This window comes from Leopardus geoffroyi, chromosome C3 (genome assembly GCF_018350155.1).
Source record: "Leopardus geoffroyi isolate Oge1 chromosome C3, O.geoffroyi_Oge1_pat1.0, whole genome shotgun sequence".
In the NCBI taxonomy this organism is placed as follows: Eukaryota; Metazoa; Chordata; class Mammalia; order Carnivora; family Felidae; genus Leopardus; species Leopardus geoffroyi.
Genome location: NC_059338.1, coordinates 34,217,497 through 34,238,533, shown reverse-complemented (window position 1 = coordinate 34,238,533; position 21,037 = coordinate 34,217,497). Strand labels below are relative to the sequence as shown.

Sequence of the window (21,037 nt, the reverse complement as noted above, 5' to 3'; positions counted from 1 at the left end):
GCAAAATGAATGGTTGTAGTAATGTCATCATAATGAAATGAAACATCCCAATGTTCCTGTGCATGCTCCAGAAGACTCAGAAATGTTTTACGACTTTGTGATACTTATTGGTTTCTACAGGGGTTTTTGTTTGTTTGTTTGTTTTTATTTGTTTTTGTTTTTAATTTTTTAATGTTTTTATTTTTTTGAAGGAGAGAGAGCGGGGGAGAAGCAGAGAGAGAGAGAGGGAGACACCGAATCCAAAGCAGGCTCCAGGCTCTGAGCTGTCAGCACAGAGCCTGACGCGGGGCTCAAACTCACAAACCGTGAGATCATGACCCAAGACGGAGTCTGGACGCTCAACCGACTGAGCCACCCAGGCGCCCCTGTGTGTTTGTTTTTAAATAACGATCTGGAGAAGCTCCTTTCCCCTTCTGCTTTGATCTATATTTGGGAAGATGATACTCTTGAAAGGATTATGGATAAACTAATCAAAGGTGGACTAACCTAACCAATGTTTGTCCTTTAGCAAGTGATTTTAGCTGTATCTGGCTTCTAGAGAGCATTTTTTTCTTTCTTTCATGCTTCTTAATTAACTATATTCCAGGAAAGTTAACATTTTCAAATAGCTGGCTTCCAAATATGAAGGATATAATGATCAAGTTTCGTTATATAAATACAAAAGTTCCAAACAATTTTAGAGCAAAACATTCATTTGAAAAAAAAATTCTATTATAAACATATTTTTCAATAGTTATGATCAGAAGGTGAAGCAACATCCTGTTTGTTTTAGTGAAGAAGTAAATGGGCAGACTGAATATATTCATAGTATTTCTGTATTTAACACATTATATTTCTGTCCTCTTAAAAACAAAAACTAGGGCACCTGGGTGGCTCAGTCGGTTGAGGGTTTGACTTCAGCTCAGGTCATGATCTCATGGTTTGTGAGTTTGAGCCCCATATCGGGCTCTCTGCTGTCAGCACAGAGCCTGCCTCAGAGCCTCTGTCTCCCTCTCTCTCTGCCCCTCTCCTGCTTGAGCTCTCTCTCTCAAAAATAAACATTAAAACACACACACACACACACACACACACACACACACACACCAAAACCAAAAAACTAGCTCCCTTCATCCCACTTCCCTGTGCAGCAATAATCCCATTTCTCTACTCCTGTGACACCAGGACTCCTCTAGGAGATGTGGTCTATGGTCTGCCCTTCCTTCCCTTCATTCCCCCTTGAACTCATTCCAATCAGACATTTGTCCCACAATTCCACTGAAACTCCTTGTTGAGGCCAACTGGCACCTTCAAGTCATTATACCCAATAATAATTTTCCACCATCTTATTTGACCTCTCTGGAGAATCTCACCTCCTTCAGAGAATTTTCTCTTGGCTTCTAAGATATATCACCCTCCTGTTTCTCTGTCTCTGTCTCCCTCTCTCTCTCCCTGGGTATGGTTGACTGGACAACCGTATCCCTTCCCATATCTTACACTCTGCTCTCCACAAGTGAAGCTCCTGTATGTCCGCACCCATCGCCATTACAGTATCATTGACTGTATTCCTTACGTTGCATCTTTTGTTCCCGTGACGTACTCATTCTGTAACCGGAAGCCTGTACCTCCTCCTTTCCTGGTTTTTCTCTTAATATACTGGCTGCTTCTTCTTCATCTCTTTTGTTGATTCATTCTCACCTTTCCAACTTATTAGTGTTGGATTTACAAGGCTCAGCCCACGCATCCCTTTTCTGGCCCCATTCCCCCCCTCGGTGATCTCACTGAATTTCTATTTTAAACTCTGTTTCTTGGGGCGCCTGGGTGGCTCAGTTGGTTATGCATCTGACTTCGGCTCAGGTCATGATCTCATGGTCCATGAGTTCGAGCCCCACATTGGGCTCTGTGCTGACAGTTCAGAGCCTGGAGCCTGCTTCGGATTCTGTCTCTCTCTCTCTCTCTGCCCCTCCCCTGCTCATGCTCTGTCTCAAAAATAAATAAAAACATTAAAAAAAAAAAAAACTCTGTTTCTAAACCATCGGCAAATTGTGTCATTTCACCTTTCAGAATACACCCAGCCTGTGACCACTTCTTACCTCTTCTCCCACTGCTATCCAACATCTGTGGTTAGATCTGTGTAACAACCTTCCAACTTACACCCTCAGCCATCCCCCTACATTTCCTTGGCTGCATCTCCCTTTTGGGCCCTCAGCTGCTTTCTCACTTGGGAATGCTGATTGACACCCCTGTCACCTCCTTTTCTAACAGTACTGGCTGTCTCAGCCCCCCGGAAGTGAGGGGGAGATAGGGGCTCTCGCACATTACGTAGAGGTCACAGTAACTCCCACATCCAAGCCAACATGACTGGGATCCATGGCCACTCTGGCTCCTTCCACCACTTCTGGTCTTAAATGGAGCAGGTCATGGGCTCCGGTGTCTTCAGAGTTTGTCCAGAGGGATGAGATAATACAGCGTAGAAATAAGGGCCTTAATACCCTTGGGATAAACGGGAGACAAGAGACAGGGAAGATCCAGCAAATAAACTGCTCATTCTTTCTCTTTCTACTAGACAGTTCTGGTTTCACAGAACCTCTTCAGGGATGTGTTATATGAGCCAACAGCCAGCTGGTTTTTTTGTTTGCTTGTTTTGGTAAAGCTTACGGCCACCTCAGCAACACAACATATTTTATTTATCAGCTTTTCTTTCCTTCCTGCACCCTTTTTTCCTCCTTCAGTCTTGTTGCTCCAGAACGGCACCCTCTAATAGAGCATGACAATTTATGCTTTGCCTCCAACACTGTTTTCCGGAGACTCTCGATTGAAGGTACGTTCCTTCCAACTGAGTCCTCTCTAGAGTAGCCAAAGTGATATCATTAAAAATAAATTCCATCATGTTACTTTACTACTTACAATGCTCCAGTGGCTTTCTATCTTGCTCAGAATGAAAACCCACGTTGTTACGGGATGTACATTTACCTCTCTTTTATCACCTCCGACTACTCCTCTATTCGCTCGCTCCGTATCAGCCATATCGGCTTCTGAGAACATGTCGAAGACAGGTTTGCCAAAGAAAATGCCGGGAACGTGTCTGCCTTGGGCCTTTATACCATCTGTATGGGAAGTTATTCCTCTGTCTGTGTCCATTGGTAGTGACCACTTTCCATCAATACTCAAATGTCACTTTCTCAGTGAGGATTCTCATCATCACCTTATTTTACTTATTTATTATTTTTAAATGTTTATTTATTTATTTTGAGAGAGAGAGAGAGAGAGAGAGAGAGAGAATGAACAAGTGACGAAGTGCCAGAGAGAAAGAGAGAGAGAGAGAATCCCAAGCAGGCTCCATGCTGTCCAGTGCAGAACCCGACGTGGGCTCAGTCTCACAAGCCATGAGATCACGACCTGAGCTGAAACCAACAGTCGGATGCTTAACTGACTGAGGGACCGAGGTGCCCCTCTATAATCACCTTATTTTAAATGGAGACTTTATTTTTTTCCTGGCATTCCTTATCCCCCTTCATATAACCATTTTATTGCATCACTCTGGTTTTTTTTCTTAATAACACTTGGCGTTATTTGAAATCGTCTATTTATGCGTTTGTTTGTTATTTCCTTTGTCTTTCCTTCTGCACAAGAATATAAACAACACAAAAGCAAGGTCCTAGTCTTTCTTGTTGACAGGTATATTCCTAGTGTCTAGAAGACTGGTTGTTGGCACATAGCAGGTGCTCAAAAATTTTTGTTGAAAGAATGAGGACAGGAATGAATAGATGATTGAAGAAGGACAGAAAAGCGGAAGCGGGAGTATCATTTTTGACAGGAAAAAGAGCCCAGGCCTTAAATTTCTCTCCATCTGTGAAGCATGTCTTTCCACCTGTAGCACAAAGGATGCTCGTAAACGTTTATAGGATGGTATCCAAAACACACGATGCGCAGATTTATTTCCCCCAGAAACAATCCTTGCAACAAAGAAATATTTCAATCAAAAGTGAAGATAAACAGAGGGGCAAACGTTAGCTAATTTTACAGGCAGAGCACATTGAACAAACAAACAAGGAGGAAGGTGCAGACCTGAACAGATATCCCTTGTACTCACGCTCACACACAGGAACACTGTTGTTCCAAAGGCTTTTCATTTCAACCAAGGTACAGTAACTAGCAGAACTTCCCTTTAAACGGAACCTGAGGAACAAAAGCAGTAGTGACCGGGTGAGCACACATGTCTCTCTCCCCTTCACTGACAGATCTCAGCTTCTGTCTTCCTGCTGAAATACAGTTTCATTCCTAAGTTAAACCCCAGGTGAAAAAGTTCTGCTCATTTGTTTTCTCAGCTGATAGAGGGACTGACACCAAGACGTCTGGAGGGATTGCAGTTTCCAGTGAGGACAGAGCAGTAACAACTGTCTCTGGTCCTCGGCCTTCAGGAGGTCGTCTGCCCCTGACTGCCCTCGGACAGCTCCCTATTTGTCTCTGTAAGGAATTTTGTCCTCTAATGCAACCCGTAGCCCTTTCCTTTCTTACTGGACCAGGAGGGAAACAACTGCCAATTCAAGTTAGCAAAGAGAAAGGCATCAGAGACTGCCCTTTTTTGCCAACACATCCGGAATGTTCCCGAATGACACCTGTGGCATATCCAGATTATTGATGAGAAAACCAAATTATCTAGGAAAAATAAGAAAAGGTGAGAAAAGAGGATTCTTTGGAGGACAATCATCCCCAAACATCTGGTTTATTGTTGGACCAATAGCTGCCTGAGTTGCCTCCAGGTGTTTATTGGGTGACAGATATTTGATGCCTGATGAAGGGCCCTTGGAATGTACTGACAACAACATGCTTTTTACCTGTCAGCGGTGTGGGAACATAATACCAAGATCACTTACAGTCACATAAAGAGTTAATGACATTGCTTGGAACATGAACATCAGTCTTCATGCTCCTTCAACACAGCCTAATCCTAATCAGATGGCATATAATTAGATTCAAAAATACTCCCATTTACTCTTACATTCCTATTCCACATTTCACTACTGACTGGTTTCAAATGTTCTTGAAACAGTCCCTGCATGTCACTTATCTTATAAGTAACTTTCTTTTCTATATCAAACTTTTTTAAAACAACCCCTCTGCAATATTTCTCCCTTCGCGCCTACAAACTACTTTTTATTCATACGTGTAATAAATAGGCATCAGTAGTAATAAATAGTTTCACTTCAATAGTCAAGATCTGTTGTTATACTTCTGCTGTTCAGTATATTTTACTGTTCTTCCTTTTTAAGCATCCGTTCATGGTTCTATGTGGTTGCTACAATACTTCCCAATCATTGCCTCAAATACTAGTCTTTTTTGGTACTTCCGTTCCATTAGACAGCTTGCTTTTTGGATAAACCCCCACTGCCCAGGGCGCCAGCATATTAGCATCCAGAACTGAGTCCCTGGTCTCCATGCCAGGTCATCATACTCACCCCTCATTGCAAATGAAGGACACTTTTGCCCCAAGCTGGAAATTAAGTGGAAAGAGCACACGACCGTTAGGGAGTTGGTCCAGGAAGTCATCACATGATTTCACTAGGAAAACAACAACAACAACAACAACAAAGAGGTAAGACTGCCTCTGTGAAGAACAAGAAGACTGATCTGCAAACCAGAGGAAACCGCAGGTACCTGCACATGTAGGGGCTGCTGGGCTCCAGTTTCCCTGGGGCGTACAGCGCACAGAAGCAGTCCCTCTGAGATCATAGCCAGGCTCACAACTGTAGAATACTTCCTGCCCAGGGGAAAAGCTGTCCTTGTCGCTTGGGGTGGGCTTACCATGCGGAATTTCTGGAGGCGGCGCACATACTGTGGAAAGAACAGGTGCCAAGTACCAGTCATTTATGGAGAAATATCTTTGGCTAAATTCTAACCCTTCTGAGGAGTCAGAGACACAGTTAAAGGGGCTTGGTGTTATAAGAAGGGAAATCAAACGATACTCTAGCCCCCTCCTTTTACTGATATGGAAGTTAAAAATATGGCGATGTAGCCGAAGATCTCACAGCTAGTCAGAAGCAGATAATTAGAGCCAAGTTCTCCCCAGCACAAGGTGAAATACATTTACAAGTCCCTTCTTCTAGTGCTGGCTATTCAAGATGGAGTTATTAGTATTGGTGGGGTTCTCCACCCACATATTTGGTAGAGAGGTGATCCAATTTACAGGCTCATCTTTCAGAGGAGAGGGCTGCCTGAGCCTAAATCTATTTAATAGATTTCCCATGTCTTTTACTGTACTCCTATGATCGAATGTAGTGATCATTCATATTTATATCGCTTTGTCTGTTTGTCCTTCCAGCTCTCAGTGGTTGTACAAGGCTGGTGTTAGTTGGCACAAGAATGGTAAAGTCCGTCTTTGTCCCTACGTATCAGCCACAGCATTTACCCATCCACTCCTAAGGCAGCTATTGTGGCATACAAGGCCATTGAGATAAGCCACTGAGAACAACATCCACTCAATAAACCCATCCTTGTAACGAGAGGGCATATTGCTTAAAGAGTATTTGACTCAAGGTCTGGCCAGCTCCATTCATAGCCCTCTTCGTGCTCAAGGCATCTGAACTCATTTGCACTTCAACCTAATCTGTATCCAATTAACAATGAGGGAAAATCTGTTTGGCTTTAAGCAACTTTCACTCTCAACTTCAGATTCCTAATGATAAAATGTAGGAGATGGACCAGAACAGACAAACTCTAAGGTCTTGGCCACTATTCTGAGGCTATGATATCTGTCTTCAGAAGCCAGTTTCTTATTTTCTGGGAGAGATGCTGACAGAAGTATAACTAGGACCAGAGAACTCAGGCCCTGGAGTCTGACCCATTTGCTTCCATTCCTGGGTACTCCACTTAATAGCACGTGATCTGGACGGTTCACTCAACCTCTGAAATACCAAACTTCACTGCCATATGGATATAAGAATAGCCCTTTTGTAAAGGAGTGTTGTGAAGGGTAGATGAGATCATGCATTTAAGGTGCTGATCGCAGGGGCGCCTGGCCGATTGAGCGTCTGACTTCGGCTCAGGTCCATGATCTCACAGTGAGTGGGTTCGAGCCCCGCATCAGGCTTTGCACTGACAGTGCAGAGCCTGCCTCGGATGCTCTGTCTCCCTCTCTCTCTGCCCCTTCCCTGCCTGCTTTCTCAAAAATAAATAAAGACTAAAAAAAATGGAGTGCTTATGACACAGCTGACTAGAAAGTCCACCTCAGTTTTCAATATATTTGAGAGATACTGGAGCTGGTATTTCGCCCGGAGACGTGCTCAATAGGAGAGTCTCAAATGTCTCCTTCCTTGATTAACTAAACTCCTGCTTTCAAAACGAAGGCGCATATACATAAGAGCACACACACATACATGCACACGCCCACTTTCTTAATTTCATGCTCCATCCCCCCAAATTGACCCACACTGCTTCCCATGCATCCTCCCCCGGAACAAACACTAATCTCCCCATCCTTTTACAACTCATGCCATTTGTAGGCCCCTTCAAAGCCTCAGTCAGACTCACGCCTAGAGCAGCTTGGCAGCTGTGGCCCCCATCTGTTTCGAGGTTGGCATCTCACACTGGAAGGTCCTTTCATGTCAAAGCCGGACTCACACATAAACACCACGATTTCATTTAAGGAATATAAGGTTTTGCGCTCAGATACTATTATTGCATTTTCAATTTCCGGAGGTGTGCATTTATTAGGTATAATGCACTGAGGGGGAGGGCCGCTCCACGTGCCGATGCGGTTGTCTTTGCTGGTGCAATATATTGACGGCTGGCCCACAAGCTCAAACGGCTTTTTCCCTCTCTGTCCAGAATTGCAGCGATAGGTCACCACGGTCCCGTATGGAAAATATTCTCTGTTGATGCTAATGAAACTTCCATTGGCAATGTTTGGGGGCGGCCCACAAGGAATTCCTGGGAAAAGAGAGAGTGATTTAAATAATAGTGAATTAAAATAACTAGTCAGAGATCCAATGAGTATAACTCTTTTTACATTTGCTATTTGCTTTTGATCTTTCCTCACATGTGGGTATGTTTTTACAAAGTCATATTTTATTTTTAATTTATTTTTTAATATGAAATTTATTGTCAAATTGGTTTCCATACAACACCCAGTTTTCATCCCAACAGGTGCCCTCCTCAATGTACAAAGTCGTAATTTAGGTGGGCATAATAAATAGCATGCGTACTGCCTTTCTTACTTACATTATTTCCTATAAGCATATGCATTTTTAATATAAATTCACATTCCTTTCATTTTAAACAGTTCTTTGATCATTTTATTTTACCATACTTTACACAGCTTTCCCCTACTCTTTTCCATTTTCCTTCTTAATTTTCATTTTTGTTATTAGCTCAGTAAAGCTTTAAAAAAATAAAAAAAAACCCTTGCTAAAAGAAAAAAATGTAAGGGAAGAGAAACAACACAGATATACAACAGTGGGAAATAGTATTAAATATATTTGCATATATGTGAGAAATTTATACAGCTGTAGGCTAATATATGTTAATTAAACATTTTGAAAATCTAAATGATATAAATGGAAATGGAAATTACCAATATGCATTCAAGAAGATATAGAAAGCCAGAATGGGCAAAGAAACTTGTAAGAATAGAAGAAAATATTTTACATAAAAATGCTATCAAGTTACTTTCAGGTAAATATACTTTCAAATGTAATTTCAAATTTTTCACAAGATGTAGAAAATAGAAAACTTACCAAATCATTTCATCAAGCCTAAGTTTGGTATCACAACATGATACCCATGTAAAAGGGATCATACATTAGTTCATAAAAAAAAAAAACAAACTCTCAATACAGTTGAAAATCTAGAAGTAGGACATAGTACATTGTACAACTATAATACTATATAACTAGAATGAAGTAACTTCAGCCAAAACTCCAAAACACTTGAAGTTAAAAATAAAAATTCTTAAGAAGGATACTCCTTCTGATAAGGGTAACCTTAACAATTTAAATCAAACATCATTCTACCCCTCCATTCTCCTTCCCCCCCCCAAGAAAGACTATAAATGCTGGATAAAATATAAACTATGTCTGTGGATGTATCAGAAAGCAATGAACTAGTGAAGCATTATCAGACCATAATCTGATAGAAGATAAAAAGCTGGGTAAGAGGCATTTAGGCTGCTGTTCTGCGGGAAGGATAGCTGAATCAGGAGGGGGGATCTGAGTGGTGAGCAGACTTTGATAGTCTCAAGGAGTCAAGGAACTAAAGTGGAATCCACATCTTGCAAGGTGGAATCCTTGGTAATATCTTCTGCTGTATACTTATGGGGACCTCAAAGAAATAGGCCTTGGGAATCAAGATTACTGGAGTTGTTCCTCAAGTACTGTGGGTGGCCTAGAAAAATAACAGTTTCTGAAATTGAATGAAAGTGGTCCCAGACTGCTAGGTCCCCAGGTTTCTGGAAGAAATAACAACAACAAAAATCCTTCCTGAAGAAGGTTCGTTTTCTAAGACCTTGAATTTATTTGTACAGAGGAAGGTTCTCAAGTATAATTCCTGACATACAATCAATGAGATACTTAATGAGATAAAATAACATGAATTAGAAGCAGCATAATCACTGACAATAGAAACTGAACCGTTAGGACCCCAGCTATTGGAATTTTCACTCACAGATTTAAGATAATTATGTTTATCTATTCAAAGGTAAAATATACGAAACCCAAACTTTTGGTAAGAACAAGAAACAATTAAAAACAACAGGGAAAATTTTGAAGGGAATCAAATAAAAGTTGTTGTCATTGTAAAATACAGTTACTGAAATTAAGAATCTGATGGAATTAACAGCAGGTGGGACACAGTTGAATAAAGATCAATGAACTGGAAGCCAGGACTGAAGAAAATATCCAGAATAAAACACAGAGACACAGAAGGATCAGAAATACATAAAAAAGAGTAATAGACTTATAGGATAGAGGGATAAGGAAGGCCTAATGCATGTTTAAGTGAATTCCAATAATGAGAGGAGAGCGATAACACAGGGCGTGAACATTTGAAGAAGTAATGGCTGAGAATTTTCCAAAACCAATAAAAGACATCATTAAACCTACAGATTCAAGAAGCCATACAAACTCAAACAATACAAATACTAAAAAAAAAAAAAAAGGAAAAACTTTACCTAGACACATCATAGTAATATCGTAAAAAAAAAAAAAAATCAAGAGCAATCAATTTTAAAAGAAGCCAGAAAATAGGGATGATAACTTTTAAGAAAGCATGCCTAGAAAAATATTTAAAGAATCTATTGCCAGAAGACCTACAATACAAAAATGCTAAAAGATAATTTTTTAGATTGAAGGAAAATAGTGTCATAAAGAACTGACTGAACTACAATTTGGAGGAAGTATAGCAGAAATAGTTAATAGATGGAGGAGTATAAATACTCTTTTTATAAAAACAACAATAACGTCTTGTGAGATCAATGTAAAAGCACAAAAACTGACACAATGAAGGAGAAATAGGATCTGATCGTCTCATTAAATGAACAGTGATAAATTAGAATACACATTCGTGATAAATCTTTTAGCAAGTTAGGTATAAAAAGCAACTTCCTTAATCTGATAAAGACTATCTCCCTAAAACCTTCTGTAAACATCATGCTTTATAATGACTATTAAAAAACCAATATTAAAAAACCAATATAATGACTATTAAAAAACCTGGGTGGTTCAGTCCGTTAAGCATCCGACATCGGCTGAGGTCATGATCTCACAGTCTGTGGGTTCAAGCCCCACGTCAAGTTCTGTGATGATAGCTTGGAGCTTGGAGCCTGCTTTGGATTCTGTCCCTCTCTCTCTCTCTCTCTCTCTGCACCTCCCCCACTCACACTTTGCCTCTCTTTCTCAAAAATAAATAAACATAAAAAAAATGTTTTTAAAAACCCAGTATCTTCTCTTCCATTCAACATTGCACTGGAGGTTCTAGCCAATGCAGTAAAGCAAGAGAAATAAAAAGCTGCAAGAAAGGAAAAGATTAAAAAAATAGGATAATTATTTACCAATGACATGATTATTTATACAGCATATCCAAAAGAATATACAGATAAACTACAGCATTTCTAAGTAAATTTAGCAAGATTGTTGGTTCCAAAGTCAAATGATTGCGTGTTTAAGAAACAATTAGAAAATGTTACATTTTTCAACGTTACATATCTATGTTTACATTATTTTCTATAATGTAAATAGGCAAATATTATTAAGATTTCAAAAATTTCAAAAATTTATGTTCATGAATTTAAAATTAAAAAATGTCAGTGGCCCACAATTGCATCTGCTGAGTCAATAGAAACCCAATGCCAATTCAAGTAGTATTCTTTTTGTGGAAACTGACAAGCTGGTTCTAAATTTTATATGGAGATGCAAAGGGCCAAGAATCACCAAATAAATCTTGGAAGAAGTACATGGCAGAGGATATGCCACCAGATATCAACTCTTATTAGAATACTGTAGTAATGAATACTATAGTAATGAATACTATAGTAATGAAATACTATAGTGATGAAAACTATAGTAATGAAAATAGCACAGAACCTCTCTGAAATGAGACCCACATATAATGACACCTGACATAGATATTAAACTATTGTATTGTGATATACAAAAGTGTTTTTTTAATGGTTTTTAAAATCAGTAATATTAGATGAATCGCCTACCCATTAGGAAAAAAACAAACAAAAACACATACAAAAAAGGAAATACATTCCTTGACCATACTTCACACCACACAAAAAATAAATTTGAGGTGAATCATAAACTTAAGAGATAAAATGATAGGCAAAGCTTCCTTACATAGAACAGAGAAAGTGGTGGGGCGCCTGGGTGGCCCATCTAGTTGGTTGAGCATCCAACTCTTGATTTAGGCTCAGGTCATGATCCCAGGATTGTGGGGTCGAGCCTCATGTCAGGCTCCATGTTGAGTGTGGAGCCTGCTTAAGATTCTCTCTCTCCTTCTCTCTCTGCCCCTCCCCCACTCATACTTGCTCTCTCTCTCAAAAATAAAAATAAAACATTAAAAAAAAAGAACAGAGAAAGTAGTGACTAGAAAGGAAAAGATTTATTAAGTCTTATTAAAAAACACTATAAAAATGTATACCTTCTATCATCAAAAGACATCATTAAGAAAGCAAAAGGACCAATTTTAGCCTGGAAGAAAATGTGTTTTGTTAAGTGTTATGTTTATTTTGTATAAAGAATTTCTACAAGACAATAAAAAAGATACACAAACTAGCAAACATTGGGTGAAAATTTTGAACAGGCACTACACAAAGATATGAAAAGGTGCTCTGCATCATCAGTCATTAGGAAAATGTGAATTAAAGCCACAGTGAGCCCCCAGAATTGCTGAAATTTAAACAATTGATAACTATCAAGTTGACAAAGATATTGAGCAGCTGGACTTTTCATCTGATTTCGGTAGAAGTGTAATGTGTACAACCACAGTATGAAATCTTTTGGCAGTATCTATTAAGACTGGCTATGTTCATACTCAACAATTCCACTTATGTAAATATAAACACTATATAGATGTGCATATATATATATAAATATTTGAAAATTTATATTTGCATATATATGGATATTTATTGCATATGCACATGCATAAAATACTGCTGATATATAAACAGCTGAGTTTACGAATTCATTGTTAAGTTCTTACAATGAAATACATACAACAATTAAAATAAAAGATCCAATTAATCCATATACAACAACATGGATAAGTCTCCTACATATAACACTCAACAGAAGTTGGACACAAAAGAGTACATGCTTTTTGATTCCTTTAATAGAAAATTCAAGACGGGGCAAACTAATCCTTGTGATAGAAGCCAGAATAATGGTTATTTGGGAAAGATGATCACTGAGGAAGAGCATGGGGAAACTTCTGATGTGCTGTATCTTATTTGAATGCTATTAATGTGTGTTCACTTTGTAAAGATTCATTGAAGTGAATAATTACTACTGAGCACTTTATATATATATGTAGTAATATATAAATATATGTCTTTCAATAAAAAGTCTAGATGGTATGAAAAAATTGTTGCAAAAAAGACCTTCCAGGGGAGTCGGGCAGGGGGATGGGTTAAGTAGGCGATGGCTATCAAGGAGGGCACTCTTTGTAATGGGCACTGGGTGTTGTATATAAGTGATGAATCACTCAATTCTATTCCTGAAGCTAATATTACACTATATGTTAGCTGGCTGGAATTTAAATAAAAACTTGGAGATTTAAAAAAGGAGAAGAAAAAAAGAACTTCCAGCAACATAAACTATAGGCAATAGGGCTTTATTGGTGAGTTTTTTTCAAATATCTAAGGAAGAAATAATGCCTTAAAGGGAAACAAATCTATGGAACACAATCAGGTGGCTTTATGAGTCTATTGTAAGTTTGATACCAAAACCTCATAAGGACATGAGAAAAATATTTTATTTTTTTCTCACGGGAGAAATGAAATGGGAAAAATATTACACGGGATATTTAAGTCACGGGAAAAATATTACAGTCTGATCCCTCTAAAACACATTAGGAATGGGGTGATAAAAGTGTTCTAGAATGAGTGGTGCTGGTCGCACAACCTTACGAATATACTAAAAATCATTACAGTGTATCCTTTAAAAGAGTAACTTTATGATATGTAAATTATATCTCAAAAACATCTAAAATACATTACAAAAGCACATTAAACAACATACAAAAATTATAAAATATTTTGTCAAGTTGATGTATTCCAAGAATATAAAATTGGAATTCAAAATCAGTTTGTCTTTCAAAAAGAAATTAAAACTATTCATTACATTAAGAGAGTAACGGAGAGGGGCGCCTGGGTGGCTCAGTCGGTTGAGCATCCGACTTCAGCTCAGGTCATGATCTTGCAGCTTGTGGGTTCGAGCCCCGCGTCGGGCTCTGTGCTGACAGCTCAGAGCCTGGAGCCTGTTTTGGATTCTGTGTCTCCCTCTCTCTCTGTCCCAACCCACTCGCATTCTGTCTCTGTCTCTCTCAAAAAGAAATAAACATTAAAAAAAAAAAAAAAAGAGAGTAACAGAGAAACAGATATGATTGTTCAATATATGTAGCCAATGTGTTTGGTAAACTTTACGGTTTAATGATAAAAAAAATTCTTAGCAATGAAGAATATTATAAGGGAATTTTCTTAATCTAAAAATGGGTATCTACAAAAGCCTACAGCAAATATTGGTTAATGGTGAAATATTCCAATCTTTCCCTTTGAGATGGGGAACAAGACAAAGATACCTTCATCAAGATTTTATTAGGGGTCCTATCTAGTATATGAACAAAAGAGAGAAGGAAGACAAGGAGGGAGGGAGGAAGGGAGGAAGCAAGTAGGAGAGATGGAAGGAAGGAAGGGAGGGAGGGAGGAAAAGCGAGCTGGTTGGTGGCTTGCTTCCAAGTGCTTTGGAGAACTTAAGAGGAAGAAAATGTTCTAAATTCCTGTTCAGGGTCTGGTTCTGAAAGCTTCTCTACCTGCCCTAAAAGAAATACTTGTAGGGCACCTAGGTGGCTCAGTCAGTTGAGTGTCTGACTCTTGATTTGGGCTAAGGTCATGATCTCAAGGTTGGTGTGATAGAGCCCGCTTCGTGCTCTGCGCTGACAGCGCTCTCTCTCCCTCTCCCTCTCTCTCTGCTCCTCCCCAGCTCCCACGCTCACTGTCTCTCCTCTCTCTCTCTCCCAAAATAAATAAATAAACTTAAAAAGAAAAAAGAAAAGAAAAACACTTGCATTCCGTAGCCACAGAGCCAAAATTTCTGAAGCACAAATCTAACATCTAATCAATCCCGTAGCTGGATTCCACGACAAATCGAATTCATGACAGGGTCTCTTATGTTAAAGTTTGAGAACTGATTGGAAGGAGGACTCTGAAAATTGGGATGGAGATATATGGACAGATTCGAACAAAGCTGAATACCTTGAACCTGTGAGTTCTGCTGAGTCTCCTTTGCTAGGGGAAACAGGCCCTCCTCCCCTGTCTGAGGGGGTCCTCCCCTTCTCTAAAGAAAATGTAATGATCTCTTGTGAGGCAGCTGCCCTGATAAGATTGCCAGAGAAAATATAGAATGTCCAGTTAAATTTGAATTTCAGAAAAACATTGAAAAAACTCTAAGCGTAAGTATATCCCCAATATCACAAGGCACATAGTTAGAATACAAAAGTATTTGTTGCTTATTTGAAATTTGAGTTTAACTGAACATCGTGTATTTTTATTTACTAAATCGGGCAGCCCAAATTTCAGGGACTGCTGATCTTCCTCCGGACCTACCCCTACTACTTCACATTGTTTCTGGTCCTTAAACCTGATTTAAGTCCTGGCAGACCTGGAAGTACAGGAGGGGGTGGGGAGTACAAGTTATGACCTACAAGAAGGTGCAGAACACCAGAAATGAGACTGTGAATTCAGCGGGTCAGAGTCTGGCCTCTGCTGAACGAAGCTGAAATACCAGAGCTTTTTCAGGATACTGTTGAGGAAGCAATTCTATGACTTGGGGATTTAGGAATGCCAGAGTGGATTTATGTAGTATCTGTTTGTCAACTCCCCAACAATGTGCACAGGGGTGGGGTGTTTAAAGAGAGAAATTTAGGGGCACCCGGGGGGATTGGTCAGTTGAGCATCCAACTTGGGCTCAGGTCCAGATCTCGCAGTTTGTGGGTTCAAGCCCCACGTTGGGCTCTGTGCTGACAGCTCAGAGCCTGGAGTCTGCTTCCGATTCTGTCTCCCCCTCTCTGTGCCCCTCCCAAGCCCATGCTCTGTCTCTCAATAATAAATAAGTGTTAAAAAAAAAAAAAAAAAAGAAACAGAGAACATTTACCTTTTCACCCAAGGCTTTGAGTAATACATTCATGCAGAATATTCAGTAACCTTGAAAAACATCTATGGTGCTTATTCTCTGTAGGCTGGGAATGACATTGGGATTTAGTTATGGAATTGTCTTCCCTGAATTTAACGGTGACGGAAGGACCTCAGGATGGTAGGCGTCAAGTGGCAGCACTCGAGGGCCAGAGGGCCAGAGACAATTGAAACAGAAATGAGAATGATTTGCCTGCAGAAATCTTTGTTCCTGGCTGATTGATTGCGGAATCTCTAAAACCGAAATAGAAGAATAACAGACTAAAGTGTTATTAGATGGGTATAAGCAGAAAAGATCTAGGTTTGACTTGAATCACTGAAAAAAAAAAAAAGTTATGGTTATTCACCAACCAATGCCCAGATTTGAGAGCCAGTTTATGGACCTAGGGCAGTTTGAATAAATAGGAGACTGGATCTTCTTGAGAAAGCATGCGGCTGCACGGTCAAAATGTCTACCAGAAGTTTCCTCCCACTTTCACCAAGGAGGCGGAAAGCCATTCACCAAGGTTTAGATATACAAAAGGTTACAGATTTAGAAACAGAGATGAAAATACAGGAATAGATATAGGTGTGTTATATTTAAATTAAGAGATCTAGCCAGAGTACTGTCCTGTCACCTAATTTTTTCACATAAAATATATAATTAACATCTTTACATGTCATGAAGTGCTTTTCCATGACATCTTTTTTTTTTTAATGCTTATTTATTTTTGAGATAGAGAGAGAGAGAGAGAAAGAGTTGGGAAGGGGCACAGAGAGAGGAGACACAGAATCTGAAGCAGGCTCCAGGCTCTGAGCTGTCAGCACAGAGCCCGATGGAGAGGCTCAAACCCACAAACTGTAACATCATGACCTGAGCTGAAGTCCCAAGCTTAACCAGCTGAGCCACCCAGGTGACACCCCCCCCCCCTTTTTTTTAATGGCTGAATAATATTCTGGTGCATGGCTGGTATTTCTTCTAACTCTGATTTTATGTTTCTTAGGGAATTCTCCATAGTCATTTTTAACATGACTCCTTCCAGTACTTTCCAGACCATGATTTGAAACATTTAGGTTACTGTAACATTTTTGCCATTATAAAGAATGCAGCAATGAAATGTTTACAGTGAACTCCTAGTAAAAGTCTGTGTTTATTTCCCAAGCATAAGTTCTAAGAACTGGGTCAAAATAGATGCCCACTTTTGAGGGTCACAGTACATGGTACCCTTCAAGAGGTTTTGTGTAACTCTAGGTACATGAAAATGTTGATTCATACACAGCTTCACCAACCTTGGAGAGTAACACTTAAAAAAAAACTTCACTAATTTGCCAAGCAGAATGATTGTTATACTGGGGGTGGTACAGTCAACATAATTCCAAATTATTTGAAGTAAAAATAAAGTTTGAAGGCTTTTCTGCATTTAAGTCCCCAGATTCAGAAAAGGTACATCCTGGGATAAGGAAACATTTAAGGAAACAGTTGCCAGAAACCCCCTAGGGATTGAGGGACAGAATGCACAAAAGGAATTCAATTAAGATTTTTACAACTCCAGGAGGAAACTTAGAATCCATTGGTGAAGGTAACAGGAAAGAATATCTCAACTCACTTTCACAAGTAGGTGGGTTGTTATCCCAGACGACAGTATTGCCCGAGATGAGGCACGTGCTAGAGGGCTGACCAATGAGTCGGTATCTAAAGATAAAGAAGAATGAATGTTATATTCCCTGTTCATTTTCCTACTTGTATTGCTACTTACTAGAGATCGCAATCTTGGAGAATTCAGAAGGACAATTTCCATTTGTCATAGTACTATCACTTTCCCAAAGTTTATGTCTTCATTTGGACTTTAAATTTTTTTCTTCATGCTTTCTCAACTAAATGGGCTCTCTCTACTTTAAGCCACGCTTTTGTAGAAACCTACAGTATTTAAGATTCATCAACCTCAAACCAAAGGAAATCCAAACAGAACAACAAAAGTCCAACACTGATTTCATATTTAAAATGGTCAAGGCAGAAATTCTCACTTAGTATGCCACAAACTATTCCAAGCGTTCCATAAATGTGGAATATCTCCCCCATTGATAATGTCTTGCAAAACTATAGTAGAATATTACAACCAGGACATTGGCATAGGTATGATCTGCCAATTTGGTTCAAATTTCCTCAGTTTTATTTGTGCTAATTTGTGTGAGGGGTGCATGTGTATTTACATCTATGCAATTTTTTTTATACAGACTATTTTAAAGAGGAGTTTCAAGTTTACAGAAATATTGACCAGAAGGTACAGGGATTTACCATATACTCCCTTTCCACACACATGCACAACCTCCCACATTACCAACATCCCCCACCAGAATGGTACAATTTGTTGCAATTGATGAAGCTACGTGGACACATCATTATCATCTCAAGTCCATAGTTTACATCAGGGTTCACTCTTGGTGTTGGACATTCTATGGGCTTGGACCAATGTAAAATGACATGTATCCAAAGAGTCGGACGCTCACCCAATTGAGCCACCCAGGTGCACACCCCCCCCCCCACCGCCGTGTTGTTTTAGTTTGCATTCTCCTAATGGCTAATGAAGCTGAATATATGTTCATGTACTTACATCGCATATTCTCTTCAATGACATGTCCATTCATGTCCATTCTGGATTCAATAGTATGCCTCTAAATTTATGTCCTGAAACCTCAGAATCTGACTTTATTTGGAAATAAGTTTGTGGCAGATGTAACAGAGTTAGGATGAGGTCACACTGGATTAGCGGGGGCCCTACTCCAATGACTGGTGTCCTCAAAGGAAGAAGGAAGTTTGGACAAAGAGACACACAGAGGGAAGACAAAGGTAACACATACAGAGGCAAAGTCATGTGAGGCAAAGCCAGACAGAGGCAGAGATGGAGAGATGTGTTTATAGCCAAGTGATACCAAGGACTGCTGGTAACCACCAGAAGCTAGGGGAAAAGCATGGAATAAATTCTTCCTTAGAGCCTCCAGTAGGAACCAACCTGCTTACACTTTGATTTCAGACTTGTTCAATTCCATCCCTAACTTGCTGTGAGTCTTTACCATGATTTGTTATTGGACTTTGTCAACTGCAATTTCTGGGACCGTTGATATGAGCATATATATTTTCTACTTTGAGCATACAAATTTATATGAGCTTGGGTGGATCAGTCGATTAAGTGTCTGACTCAATTTCAGCTCAGGTCACGATCTCACAGTTCACCAGCTAGAACCCACATCGGGCTCTATGCTAACAGTGTGGAGCCCGCTCGGGATTCTCTCTCTCCTTCTCCCTCTGCCCCTCTTCCGCTCTCTCTCTCTCTTAAAATACATACATAAAACACTTCTAAAATATTAAAAAAATTTTCCTCTTTAGCCTGTTAATATAGTTGATTATGTTCATTGATTTTTGAATGTTGAATCTGTCTTGCATCCCTGGAGTAGTTTCGACTGTGGTCACTGTAGGCAATTTTTTAAATGCCTTACTGGGTTTGATTTGCTAACATTTTATAGACGGTAAAAAAACTTCAATAAAGTATTAACAAATCAAACCCAACAGTTTGATAAACTGAATCATATACAATAGCCAACTGGGATTTATTCCAGGTATGCGATTAATATTTTTAAAGACATGGAGTTCACAGTTAATAAGTTCTTTTCTTTCGTATTTGGGAAAGGTGTGCCACTTCCTTCTTGCCTCCATATTTTCAGATAGTAAACCCACTGCCATTCAAATTGTGTTCCCCTATAGGTAGTGTGTCCTTTCTCTTTGCTTGCCTTTAAGATTTTTCTCAAGGGAATTTGTAATTACTTATTGAAGCGATTTTATGAAGGCTGCTTTAAAATCTTCGTTAGATAGTTCCAACATCTGATTCATCTTGGCTTTGGCATCCTTACTGGTATTGATTATCCCTTCTCAGTCAAGCTGCCATTTCCCTGGTTCTTGATGTGACACGTGATTTTTCTCTTGGATCCTAACACTTGGGATATTGTGTTAAGGGACTCTTGCTCTTAGTGAAATCAAGTTTAGCACGTAACTACTCTCTTTAGGGTAGTGTGTAGATTCTGGCCTATTTTTGTGGGCTTTAGTTCCAACGACAATTGGATTTTCCAGTCTTGCAGGGCTATTCTGGTCGGCTTCATTCTCCTGGCTCCGCATCCCTGCTGACACTGCCTGGGACGGCAGAGGCGCTTCTCTGACCTGCCTGGTACCACTAGGTGAGGCGTGAGAGATGTTCAACCCTTGCATGGAGAGGAACCTCCCTGGCCTGTTCTCTGGCTATCTGGGGAGGGGGGAGCTCCCCCTTCGTTTTGTGTTGTGGCCACCAGGGGAGGGAAGCCCCTATCTAGGCTGCATTTTCCTGCTGGGTGGAGAACCAGGAGTCATGGGTCTGGGAGGCTCTCTCCTACTGCATGGAGGAGGAGGAAACCCCGAACCTGGTTCCCTTTCTGCTGCTGGGTTGAAGTCTAGGTCTCGCCAACTGGGCTCCGTTGACGCCGTCACCACCGGCAGAAGAGAGCTCACTGCTGCTGGCTGGTGTGGGGCATTAGATAAAATTGTCATTGGGACTGAAGCCCAGGTTCTACCATTGATACAGCTGCTGGTGACCTGGGGACCTGCTGCTTCTCAGGGCTTCTCTGAGAAGGAGAGACGCTCCCCTGACCCCATCCCTGATTTCTGCTTATGCTGCTAAGCTGGGCAGATTGGACCACTATTGCCATCAACATGTCTCCCCACCACCTCCCCACTAAGCTTCCCTTTTCCCAGCCCTTTGACCAGAGAACAGGCTTCTCTCTCCCTCTCTTCCTGCCTGCTGAATATTCAGGGTTGCGTTCCTTCCAAGCACCCAGTCTGGGAGATAAAAAGGAAATCCAGGGACCTCACTAAGGGGTCACTCTGTAAGTTTTATAGTCCTCCAGCCCATCTCCTTTCCACCTTTTGTGGCCCTTTCATGGTCGTGTGTTGAACAGTTTCCAGGGTATTTAGCTACATAGAGAGACGCAGAGAAAAGTGAGTCTGCCCATCATGTCCTGGAACTGGAAGTTCTTGCAATCGACATAAGTTTTAATGCTCTTGGAAGATATGGAAGTATTAAATGTGTATGCACCTAATTACATAGCCTCAAATATATAAAACAAAACCCAGAAATACAAGAGGAAATTGGA

At 40.1% G+C, this 21,037-nt stretch overlaps 1 protein-coding gene across 1 annotated transcript in view; it reads right to left on the bottom strand.

The window, feature by feature from the left end:
• Window positions 1–21,037, bottom strand: part of CR1L (complement C3b/C4b receptor 1 like) — a 67,435-nt gene that overhangs the window by 36,180 nt on the left and 10,218 nt on the right. Inside the window, exons 4-8 of the mRNA XM_045456736.1 lie at window positions 17,470–17,555; window positions 7,507–7,905; window positions 5,635–5,811; window positions 5,436–5,538; window positions 4,070–4,155 (exon numbers count right to left, since the gene is read on the bottom strand). Coding sequence (XP_045312692.1) covers window positions 4,070–4,155; window positions 5,436–5,538; window positions 5,635–5,811; window positions 7,507–7,905; window positions 17,470–17,555 — 851 coding nt within the window. The remainder of the gene's footprint in view (window positions 1–4,069; window positions 4,156–5,435; window positions 5,539–5,634; window positions 5,812–7,506; window positions 7,906–17,469; window positions 17,556–21,037) is intronic.